At 34.9% G+C, this 12,367-nt stretch overlaps 1 protein-coding gene and 1 long non-coding RNA gene across 2 annotated transcripts in view; one reads left to right on the forward strand and one right to left on the reverse strand.

Annotated features, from left to right (window-relative positions):
- The window catches only part of LOC110265128 (protein FAR1-RELATED SEQUENCE 11-like), a 2,444-nt gene extending 2,225 nt beyond the window's left edge, over nt 1–219 (forward strand). Inside the window, exon 5 of the mRNA XM_021107926.1 lies at nt 10–219. Coding sequence (XP_020963585.1) covers nt 10–219 — 210 coding nt within the window. The remainder of the gene's footprint in view (nt 1–9) is intronic.
- LOC110264720 lies at nt 3,040–3,869 on the reverse strand. Its single transcript, XR_002350894.1, has 2 exons — nt 3,629–3,869; nt 3,040–3,479 (listed from the first exon to the last, which is right to left on the reverse strand). It is a non-coding gene; the product is annotated as an uncharacterized LOC110264720 (long non-coding RNA).

Here is a 12,367-nt window from a genome sequence, read left to right on the forward strand (position 1 = left end):
GGGTGTCAGGATGAGATGAGGATAAAGCGAAAAGCCAATAGCACTAGTTGGTATGTGTGTCGTTTTGTGGATAAGCATAACCACGACCTTCTTCCAGCAAAGTTTGTGTCATACCTGCCAGCATATAGGAAAATATCAGATGTTGATAGAGCTCACATGGATAGTTTGAGGCAGGTTGGAATTTCAATTCCCAAAATTTATGAGTCTATTGCTGCCTAGGCTGGGGGTTTTAACCTAGTTCCGTTCACAAAGAGAGATATGTATAATGTGGTTAGGCGGCAACGTGCAATGCACTACGGCGATGTGAATGCCGCCTTACGGTATTTCAATTCTTATGCAAGGGCAGATGAGAACATGTATTGGTGATACCAGGTTGGGGATGAACAACAAATGTGTGATCTGTTTTGGAGTGATGGGTGTAGTCAACATTGATTACAAAATATTTGGTGATGTTTTGGCATTTGATGCGACGTGTGCGCGAAACAAGTACAATCTGCTGGTGATTGTGTTTTTCGGAGTGAACCACCACAACCAAACATGTGTCTTCGGCGCAGCCATGGTGTCTTCTGAAACACAAATGACATATGTGTGGGTGTTGGGAAGGTTTTTGGAGTGCATGGGAGAGAAAGTGCCTAAGGCAATTATCACTGATGGGGATAGAGCAATGCGGCTTACCATTCAGGAAGTGTTTCCAGAAGCTCATCACAGGTTTTGTGCATGGCACCTACTGAAAAATGCAACCGTGAATGTGTGTAAGCCTCGCTTCACAACTCTGCTTAGAAATTGCATGCTTGCCGATGTTGAGGTTGAGGAGTTTGAGAGGCAATGGGAAGCAATGATGGATGAATGTGGGGTGTGGGAAGTAGAGTGGGTAAAGGATTTATATGCTAAGAAGATGTCATGGGCAACGGCATACATACGCGGATGCTTTTATGCTGGGCTGAGGACAACATTTCGATGTGAGTCACTGCATGAAAAAATAGGGAGGTTTGTGGAGAGGCGATACGTAATCTTATAGTTTGTGATGAACTTCCAACGGTGTGTTGATTTCCTAAGGGATAATGAGGAGGAGCTTGACTTTAGGTCGTTGTATGGGAGCCCCGTGCTCCAAACTCAGTTTCCAGAGCTAGAGAAGTCAGGTGCACTGAACTACACGAAGGAAATATTTATGCGTTTAAGAGATGCGTTGAAGAGAAGCGTGCGGATTACTATTGTAGAGTGCAAAAACTTGGACGATCGGACAATTTATGTGACACAGAAGTATCGTAGGCCAGAATTCCGGTGGACTGTTGCCCACCATTTTTGAGAGGATTCCTTTTTTTGTAGTTGCCTGAGGTTTGAGTCGTTCGAACTACCTTATGTGCACATACTTGCGGTGTTGGTGCAGTTGGACATAGGTTGTCTTTGGGAAAGCATAGTGTTGGAACGCTGGTCGAAGACTGCCAAAGTTGAGTTGGAGGGTCTTCCCCCATGAACGAAGAGGGGAATGTGAATGCAGTATACAAGGTCCGAGTGGGTGCTTTCCTGCAGAATTGTAAGCGGTTGGCAAGAGTTGTATGTATGTGAGAGAATGATTTCAAGAGTTATTTGGAGAAGATAGTTGAAGAAATCGCTTTCTTGGAAATGAAGAATGGTGTTGGGACTGCCGGCAGGTGCAGCGTTGATGGTGCCGAGGAAGGAGTGTGCGATCCCGTTGCGGTTCGGACTAAGGGAACTAGGTGTGCTCAATAGCCTTTTGGGTGTCGGGGAAGAAAGAGGCACAAGTGCAGCACCTATGGTGTAGTTGGTCATCGCTGAACTCGTTGCCCGAGTGGTCCACCAAGTCAGCCAACATGTAGCCAAGACCCGACAAAAGATATTGTACCCCACAGTGAATCACAGAGCCATGCCGTGGTACGTACGAGTCACGAATCTTTCTAGTTGGAAAAGTTTGTGTTGATGATGTGCTTTATGGAGGTCAAATATTTTTCTGGCCAAACCAGTTCAATATACTAAGTAGAGTTTATTGAATGATTAAATAACCTTGTGGGACTCACTGTGTGGCATACGCAAATCTGCAGTATGAGTATTGGTTTGAATTGGCAGATCCCTCTTTATTAATGGATTGATTGGTGGGTCCATTAATTAAGTAAATGATAATGATCCATTTCATATGCATGCACTAACATTGACATAAAGTGAGGAATTTGATCCTAATTTCCGTGTGGTTCGTAGGTGGCCGCGATGAAGACCAAAACCAGAGAGGTAGCAAGATCGTGCGTGTCGTTCCAACCCCGTTGACCAAAAACTAAAGTCCAAAAGGAGGAGTTCATGTTGTTGGCAACTACACCGTAGTGGAATGTTTGTCTAGTAATTAGCTAATTTCACTTGTGTATTGATCCATATGTTTGTGGTTGCGGTATGTTATGTGCTTGAATGCGATAGAATAGCTAATGAAAAACTTTTGTATGTATTCATTCTTACTATGATGTTATCAACATCGAGCAAAACAAATGACCAGAACTTGTTTGTTTGCCAAAACAGCTTCCATGAATACCCGCAATATAAAATTGACATTCTCATTATGCGTTACGTCCTTATTGTTAGTTGCTTAATGCATTATATTGTTGCTGATATGTGTAGTTTACAACTAGAGAGTTGATATATAGGTGAAAGAATACTGAAACCATGAAACTTTCTTACTAAATTGAAGCTCCGAATAGCTTTAGGTAAATAAAGGAAGAATTGACATCACTAACTTTTTATTTAGTTAGAATAAATTTCCGTTTCTAACCAGGGAACATTAACCCATCGACAAGGCTAATCATAAAATACTTATGTAAATTTGATATCCATCAAAGATTTCACTAGTTAGATAAAACAAGTCAAAAGATACACAGTGTATTGGGTAGTGTTGTTGAAACTAGCACAATTTCTGATGTCAGGTAACCAAACAAACCAAATAAATAAAAAAAGGAGTTTGCGCCAAAAAGAGTCTCGCTATTATAACTCGAATCGATAATTAGATGTAGTCTCACACAAAATGTTGATAATTCGTCCACAGCTGGGATGAATTACATGGGTTCCCTAAGTAAGGCAACTAAAATTTGGCCACCCACTACACACATGTATGGCCATGTTTTAGTTGCAACAAAAAATCCTTAATTTAGTTTTATAGACCAACTTAAAATGCACTACACCAAATGCAAGTTGGCCATTCTTACATCGTACTACATATTTACTAAAATGCAACAGTAACTTGTTCGAACATTATACATAGTGACAAGTCACTGAATCAAAAAGTGGAGCATCTAAAGTGATTCGAATGCAGCAAACTGAATGTATTATATGCTGCCCTTGCTCACGGAATCCTTGTCATTGCAGGATGTGATAACTCGCCAAACAAATTTAGTCTTGTTGTTAATGAACCCACAGTACTGGTTGACATCCGACTGAACAATGTTTAAGGCAACCCTCATGCGCATGTGCTCGCTGTTCCCCTGAAACAATTCCAACCAAAGGGTGGCTTACTAATACTAAAGCAGGGTTTGCATGTTGCCTTAAATCTCTTTGCAATTATGTTAACAAGGCAGTTGGCTACCAGCAACGGCTAACAAAAGAACTAAGGTCAAGAGGTTGGTTGACGTACCATGTGGCGGAATAATTTAGTAGAAAAGCCCCATTATGTTGTAGCCAAGATAAACACCACATTGCGGATTCCGCGCTACATAAAGTTTGGTTAGAATTAAAAGGTTTATGAAATTGTTTACACCAGGAAGAATTGAAAAAGTCCTTTTTGAGGCAGTGAGTGTGAGTAACCTGTCCAGGTCTTTTGGTAGACCCTCTGGGTAGATGAAGTGTCCCCAATTGGAGGGGTCAGGGTTTGTGTGGCGGAAGTTAGGAGGTTCCTACTGTGGACGAACATTTTTCCCAAAGCATGACACTATACAAAATAGAAAGAAACAAGTGAACCCATGAATGGCCTCCGAAAGGAATGAAAACTGTGGTTACCGAAAAAAATAGTAGACAAAGTATAGCTCACAATCTTAGTCATGTTGGACTCCCTTTGCACAATACTCTCCGGAGACCGGTTGACATCCAGTGCATATATTTTCGATGCTTAACGTCCAGTAGCATAACATACCAGAAATATTTAATATTTGTTTACTAAAATAACAGTAACATTTAAAAGTTGTCATTTTTTTAGCTTTCAACAAGAAAAAATTTGATTATTCTAAAAAAATGTTCTTCTTAATGTTGTACTCTTATTCTAGTACTTTCAATAACGTTATTCTTAATAGTATTCAAGAATCTAGCGTGTCTGATTTTATTCTTATATAGTATCATAATCTATATCTTAAAAAAAGGTTAAAACATTCTATAGTTAAATTTTAAAATACCAAAACAACTTGTTTTAAGCATTTACCTTAAAAACTAAAATACCATTTCAGAATAAAATTTGCTTCATCGTATTAGAAATTGTAAATTTAATATTCGATACAATTAAAATACTCATATAATTAATTTTTAAAATAACAAAATAAGATTTTAAGGTTGATCTAAAAAAAATTCATATACCATTATAGATTAAATTTATGTTGTTTAATCGTATTAGAACCGAAAAATTCGAATTCACTTTTAACAAAAATAAAATACTCATTTTAAATGACTAATGTACCCTTTTTAAAAGTTAAATAAAAATATTTTTTTAAATTTAAAAAATACCAAAATATCTTTTAGATATCAACATAGTTGACTGTATTACAAATTAATGTTTCAATTTCATTATAAAAAGACTGAAATTTACCTAAATTTTATTTTAAGAGAAAAAAAAATCTTCTAAACTTCAATTTTAAAGAGACAAAATTTTTTGTTATAATTATAATACACTTTATTATTATTCATATTAATCACGTACATTAATTGCTATTATTATAATAATTATTATTACTTTTATTATTGTAACTTCTTATCACTACCACATTTTTTAACCAAAACATTTTACATCTTTTAATAAAATTGTTAAAGATATTTGATTGTATTAGAAATTAATATTTAAATTTTATTATAAAAAGACTAAAATTTACCTAAAATTCATTTTAAGAGAATAAAAAATTTTCTAAACTTTAATTTTAAGGAGACAAAATTTTTGGTTATAATTATAATACACTTTATTACTATTCCTATTAATGACGTACATTAATTGCTAATATTATAATAATTATTATTACTGTATTGTACTATTGTTACTTCTTCTGACTAGCACATTTTTTAACAAAAATGTTTTACATCTTTTAATAAAATTGTTTTAATCAATGAGCAAGTGATTTAAATTTATCGTGTTTCTTTTATTAGTGATGTTGACACGTATGATGAGTGGTATAGATCTTTAGAAATATGGGTTTTGAATTCTCTTTGAACACACGTGATGGTTACACGAGTGTGGTATTCATGTGAAGATTAATTACTTGTTTATCATATTTTAAAGTGACCCAATATTTTTTACATTTTTTATATTTATCCTGGTTCATTAAGGACCTTAAAATACTTTCCTCAAGTTAGAAGCTTCCCCATTGCACTTAAATTTGCATGTTACTCAACATCAATTTCTACTGCCAAAAACGCCAACTATATTTCCCCCAAAACAATGTCCGGTCTTAGTCAAACTGTCCATGCTTTGTCAGGAAGAGTAGATTAAATTTTGATTCTCTACCAATGCCATCTACATCATATACCCATTTAGAAATCTAAAAATTTTATCCTTGCACCCTCACATACGCTAGACATTCTTATTACTCATTCTAGTTACTCCTATATAACTGCCACTTTGACGCCATTGCCATGAAGGCCACACACAAACCACAAACAAAAAAGAATTTACCCAAACGGACCACATGGAACCAACACCAGACTATTATTGCGTCTTTGCCGGTTGGGTACCTGGGATCTACACTTCATTTAAAGAGGTTCAAGAACATATCAATGATTTCCATGGTCCATTTTGGTGTAAGTTTGCATCTCTTGATAATGCCGACAAAGCATGGGTCCTCTTCTTCGGCGACGGGACTACGATCGTGGTCTAAGCCGCATTAACAATGGCTTGGCGCCAGAGCCAGTTACCCTGGACCATTATCGTGAAAAATAGCGTGTTGCATTGTGAGCCCTGCATGAACGGTTTCACCGCGAGGACCAGATCCCCCTTCCTCACTACCTGTGAGGTAAGTTCCTGTCACACCTAAACTGCTTTACATGCATACTCTAATCACATTTCCTTGCTAGCAGCACCTAATACTCCTCCTTTGTTTTCGTAGCCGATGACCTTGCCGCCAACACTCATCTTCTCACCTTCAGCATCAGAAAACTGCTTAGTGATGCATGTGACAGGCTTGAAATTCCTGAACCCCTGTACCGAGTCATCACAAAAACCTTCCGTGATGGTCGCACATGTTATCGCCACCTCAACTCACTGGTCCCTCCCCCTGTCAACCGCCTTTGGCCGAGTCTGGTCGGATTGCGTTCGATGTCGATACCAGCATAGAAGACGCCGCGAGATTGACACTACGTGCACTCTGTGCCAGCCTAGAAGTCGTCATCGACGACTACAACTACGATATTGTCCAGGCTTTGACGGACAAATATGCCAACCTCGCCGATCACTTTCGCAACATTGGGCGAAAGGGAAAGATGAACGTAGCACACTCAGACGACGACACTGAAGAACCACCAGAAAAGGTTTTTGACCTTGATGCCATCACCAATCGCAGGATGGGTGCATCCAGCTCCGCCATCCCACCCGAATCGGACTAATCTTTCTGGGCACATCCTGCTCCAACTGCATCTCCACCCGGCTCTAACTATAAGTTCCCATACCTTAAGTCGTCTATCTTCTATGTCACATGTCGTTCTTCCAGTCCCATCGTCCTTTCCATATGGTTACCTTCACTACTTCCCTCATGTCACTTTCTGTCTTCAAACTTCTGCAACTTTTTACCAATGCTTTTATTGTCATGCAATGCTAATCATGCTGTAACAATCTTTTCTCATTGTCATGCGTTTTGGCATGGGTTTATGCTTTTTATCATATTTCATTCTTACCATTCATCTCTTTCAAAATTTGGTGGTAAGTCGACGAAATAACACCTTAAGGTTGTACTAATCACTCTATACTCTAACGATTCCTCCTTACTTAAGTGCTAATTACAATATAGTAAAATTTAATCACAACAAAATAACTACCTAAATCCTTTTTTGGAAGCACTCCCTCATTTTGCCTGGAGCCAATTCTCCCACCACATCGCCCATTCAATAAATAATGACTGAGTAACATTTTAATTTACTTCTTTACCTCTTTTAATTTTATTTTAATTGTATTTCATGAATACCACTTATCTGAAATTTCTTTAAAAAAAATATTCATTACCTATCAACTACAAATTTTAATAAACAAAAATATTCTAAATTTACATAAATATTAAAAAAAAATTCCAACAACAAAAGCATCTTTTTCCTCGTCCTATTTTTGCAAATACCATATAATTCACTTTCAGGAAAAATCAATAATTTTTTTTAAAACATTTTCATGCACGGACAAATCAATCAAAACTAAGACTTGCTTAGACTTAATTTAGTCACATTTTTCCATTTCAAATATACCTGATAAAATTTATCTTAGATTAAAAACTGCATCCGCTGTGTGGTGTTATTATGATTTTTTTACATAAAATCAAAAATTATACTTGTGGTGCTTATAGTAGTCATTGTAATTAATTGATAGCGAACATCACAGAACAAAACAAAGGATAATGACAACAATAACGAGAAGAATTATACTTTGAAAAAAATAACTTTAAATTAAAAGATTATACCACAATAAATAACATATTTCAAATCAAATAATTTTTTACAATTAAAATTAAATATTTAAAACAAAAAATAGACATTTAAATTGGTAACAACATATATTAACTTAACTCAAAATTTTAGAAATGTCAAAATTTTACTAAATAATGCCTAACTTTTAACTTTGATGAATTTGTTTTTACAAAAATATTTTCATAAAACAAAATCACTTTCACAAATTTCTCTACAAGCAAACCATACTTTATTTAAAAAAAAAAACAAAAACATCGGATGCTTTTAATATTTTAAATTTTCTAAACATATTTTCCCAAACATAAAACTAATTTTATCTATTTAAATTTTTTAAACATAACAAATAAATCCACAAATAACTCTAACTCATGAAATAGCATTAGAATAAAATTAAAACAGGTTATCGGGTAACCTAACATTTTACCCACTCAATACTTTTTTCTAGAACACATACACTCATTCACCACTGTCCAACATAGCATTTTCGTTTCATGGAACTGAACTGGCCCAAACCATGGAACATGGCCCAATCATAGAAGAGAAGCAACCAAAAAGGCAACTGGCCCAAAACCAAATCGGCTCCGTTCGGCTTCGTCAAATCTCTCCCCCACAGCTTCCAAGCATCAATTCACTATGGGCAAACATGCGAACCGCTTTCTTGCTCAACGCATAACTTTTCAAATCCGTTGAGGCCCTACCATGCGTACTACACACTCTCCTTCACGAAAGACCGCATGTCCCCAATCCTCACCATTCCACTTTTTTTTTAATTATACACGGCTGAATAGCGTGGAATATCACGTTCCGCACTGCCACAGCGCCATACATGAACATCTTCCTATAGTTTGAAGCTACTTTAAAAGGAAACGAGGCTGACACAAATATAAAACACTTGTTTTTTATACTCATTCTAAGTAACCAAGACATAGAGATAAAAGAGAGATTTTCAATAGATTTTTAATACTCTCTTACTATATATAAGATCTCAAATTCTAAAAGAAAAGAAAATAAACTACGCAAGAAATGAAGTACTGGAAAATTTTCAGGTTTTCTTCTCGTTCTTTCTCATTCTCTTTTGTAACTCTTATATCTTAAAAGATATTTAAAAAATTGTAATCTAGATCATTTCATTTCATATTTTAGTTTGAATTTATGTTCTTGTAACTCTGAAAATAGTTTACTTTTCACTAGAAAATATCTTAGAATTAGATATTAGAAATATGAGTTTTTGAACTAAAATTTTTAAGTTCTCAAACTTCTCAACAACTTGTGAAAAGTTCCGATTCTTTAAACTTCATGAATATCTTATAAACTGATCTAACAGTGATTTCTAATCTTAAAACTTAAAGAAATGATATATAAAATTCTTAAATTGACAAGGTATCTAATTAAAATTTTGCTTGAGAAGGTCAAAAAATATATAAGGTGGTTGTTAAGTTGGGTTGCGATCCAATTTTAATCGAGACTTAACTTGATAAAGCTTCAGGAAATGATATTTAAAGTTCTTAGGTTGGTAAGGAGTCTATCAGAGTCACTGCTTAATCTTGAGAATGTTTGAAAAAAAAACATCTAAAGTTTTTAGATTTGTTGAATATCCAATCTAAGTCTTGCTTGAGATGGTTAAAAATTGGCTTGCGATCTAATCTAAATTAAGACTTAGCATAAAAATACTTGAAAAATAAATATTTGTTATATAATTATTCTATTAAGGTTTAATTATTCTGTTGGTCCCTATAATTTCACCAAATTTTTAATTAGGTCTCTATATATACTTTTTTTTCCTTTCAATTGGTCCCTACATTACTTTAATTTTGTAATTAAGTCTTTCCTAGTGTAAAAAATGTTAGAGTTTACTGAATATTTCTTCGTAAATTAAAGGTATTTATAATAAAAAATTTAATTAAATCTTTGACCGTATATACTTTGATAAAAATATTATGTTAATTTTAATATTTTTAACATGAAAAGCAAGTAATTACAAAATTAAAAGCAGTATAGGGACCCAATTTAAAGAAAAAGTTTAAAAACATAATTAAAAAATTTGATAAAACTATAGGAACCAATAGAGTAATTAAATCTTTTATTAATAAAATTCTCAATTTTTTAAGGACTAAACATAAGTGTTGTTAAGTATATATGCATATGCATGAATTCAATTATTTTAGATAAGATATCTTGATGAATATATATTAACCATAGAATTTTGAGAATCATGATGTTGGCTAAAAATAACAAATTTGATGTTGAATAAATCGAAAATATTTGTCTGGACTATGTTGAGAAGGTGCTTAAGGAGTTAAGGTGATCGAAAGAAATCATCGATGAGCAAACTAGGTTAATCGAAGATGCATATCAAAAATGAGGATCCGTGATCAAAGCAACGGAGAGGCCAGTAATTGAGGCAGTTGAAGACGGTTATCACATTATTGTTGTAGCGGAAACATTTATATTTGATTTTCTTGTATGTGGAGCACGTGAAGGAATTTTGATTGATTGAAAAAGACTTTAAATAGACATAAATTGAGAGAAATAAGGGTTGGAATTGACTTTTAGAAAAAGCTCTTGCAAGATCACATCCGCAGAGACTTTCTGATTTTGTTCAGAGTTTAATTTTCTGTAGGGTTCCTTCCATAGTCTTTACTTTCATTTTAATTCTCATTGCAAATTTCTTTTCTAGCAATTTATTTTTCTGAAAAGTCCTTTTCTTTTCTTTCTTTGATTTCAATGTATTCGAATTTTAAAGTCATTTGATCACATCAAAGGCGATTTATTGTTTTCTTTAAATTTAGTCTTTTACTTTGCTTCTCTTACACCTTTTCCATTCAGGCTTTGTAGCTTTTATCTTTCATTTATACGTTCTTTATTTTCATCACTAGTCTAAAAAGAGTCTTTAATGCGTAATTAAAAATTGGAATCCTTAAAGAAGAGTAGGTTTCGCTCCCAGATTACTAGATATTGAACCAACCTAGATTTGCTAAAAATCTGTATAACAAATTGGCACGTCCGATGGGACCGTTTTTAAAAAGCGTGTCAAAAGATTTTTTGTAATGATTTAGTTTATGCAACTTAGAAGTGGAAGAATTATACATATGGCGAACGAAATTTCTAATACCAATGGTGGGTCATTGATAAATGACAGTGTTCATATAGTTGCAGAAACTTCTGTAGAGTTAACATCGTATGTGGAAGGTAGTATGTTGGGAGAAAATACGACGGTTAGCAATCCTCCTATTGGGAATAGTGGGAGTAACCCACGCCCACGAATCGCTCCAACACAAGCATGACCGCCAGTAACTGCAGGTTGGCCTCCTTTCGACCCTCCTCCGGGTTATACTCCACCCATGGGTGGTTATAGGCCTCCAATTTGATTTAGAAATGCATCAAGGGCAGTTAATAATCAAGCACCTTTGCAGCATCCTTGGTTTGTCCATGATTATCAGATGGGTTCAACATCAAATGGCATTGGTTCGATAGCGGCGTTTTGACAACATGTCGATAAAAGTCATCATGATTTGGTCAAAGTATAACTACTATTTTGAATCCCATGATAGCTGATCATGAGACAAAGTTTGAACGTCTTGCTAGACATACAAGTCGAGCAGATTGCTTGAATTTTTTATTATGACAAAAGGGATCGACAAAATATTGAAGTAATTCTAAAGGATTTGGAGAACATGCCTAGAAATAGGGATGTTGATATACGTTTGGGTGGAGATATCCCTCGAGTAGCTCGACGTGATTAGAATGCAAATGAAGTATTGGCTCGAATGTGAGTTAATTAACATGGTGAACATTATCAAGTTACGAGAATTGTTGAAGATGTTCTTAGCAGGGTCAGATTCAATGTGAGTTTTATGAATCAACCATATTTTGTATCTGCATTTTCTTCTGTCCTGCAAATGACAGAAGTCCCTAGGGGTGTAAAAAATCCTAAGATAATAACAAAGATTGCAGGAGAGGTTGGTGAATCGACTACTGAGCATATCGCTTGATATATGGTCAAATTAGGCAATTTCGTCAATGATGAAAATTCAAAAATGAAAACTTTTCCTTCTTCTTTAACGAAGAATGCTTTTACTTGGTTTTCAAATCTCAGGCCCAATTCGATTGTAACTTGGGCACAATTGGAGAGTGCTTTTCATTCCCAATTTTATAGAGGGGAATCGAATGTAACAATCATTGATTTAGTGGCTTTAAAGCACGATGATGGAGAGTCGATTGAGGACTTCATGATTCATTTTAAGAATGCTCGAAGTCGATGTTATGTGTCACTTCTTGAAAGTGAAGTAGTGAAAATAGCAACTATGGGGTTAGGTTTTTATATGCGTCGAAAGTTGTGTGGATATACCTGATTTAGCTCATTTAGCGAAAATAGTTCGTAAGGTAGAAATTCTTCGAAAAGGAAAAGAAAAGTTTAAAAGTGAGAAAAAGTTAAAAAATAAAATCTTTGCTCGAAAGGAAAAGGTTTCGTATGTTAAAATGGAGTCCTCGAGTGAGGAATTTGATGTTGAATTTC

Source organism: Arachis ipaensis, chromosome B07 (genome assembly GCF_000816755.2).
Source record: "Arachis ipaensis cultivar K30076 chromosome B07, Araip1.1, whole genome shotgun sequence".
Lineage (NCBI taxonomy): Eukaryota > Viridiplantae > Streptophyta > Magnoliopsida > Fabales > Fabaceae > Arachis > Arachis ipaensis.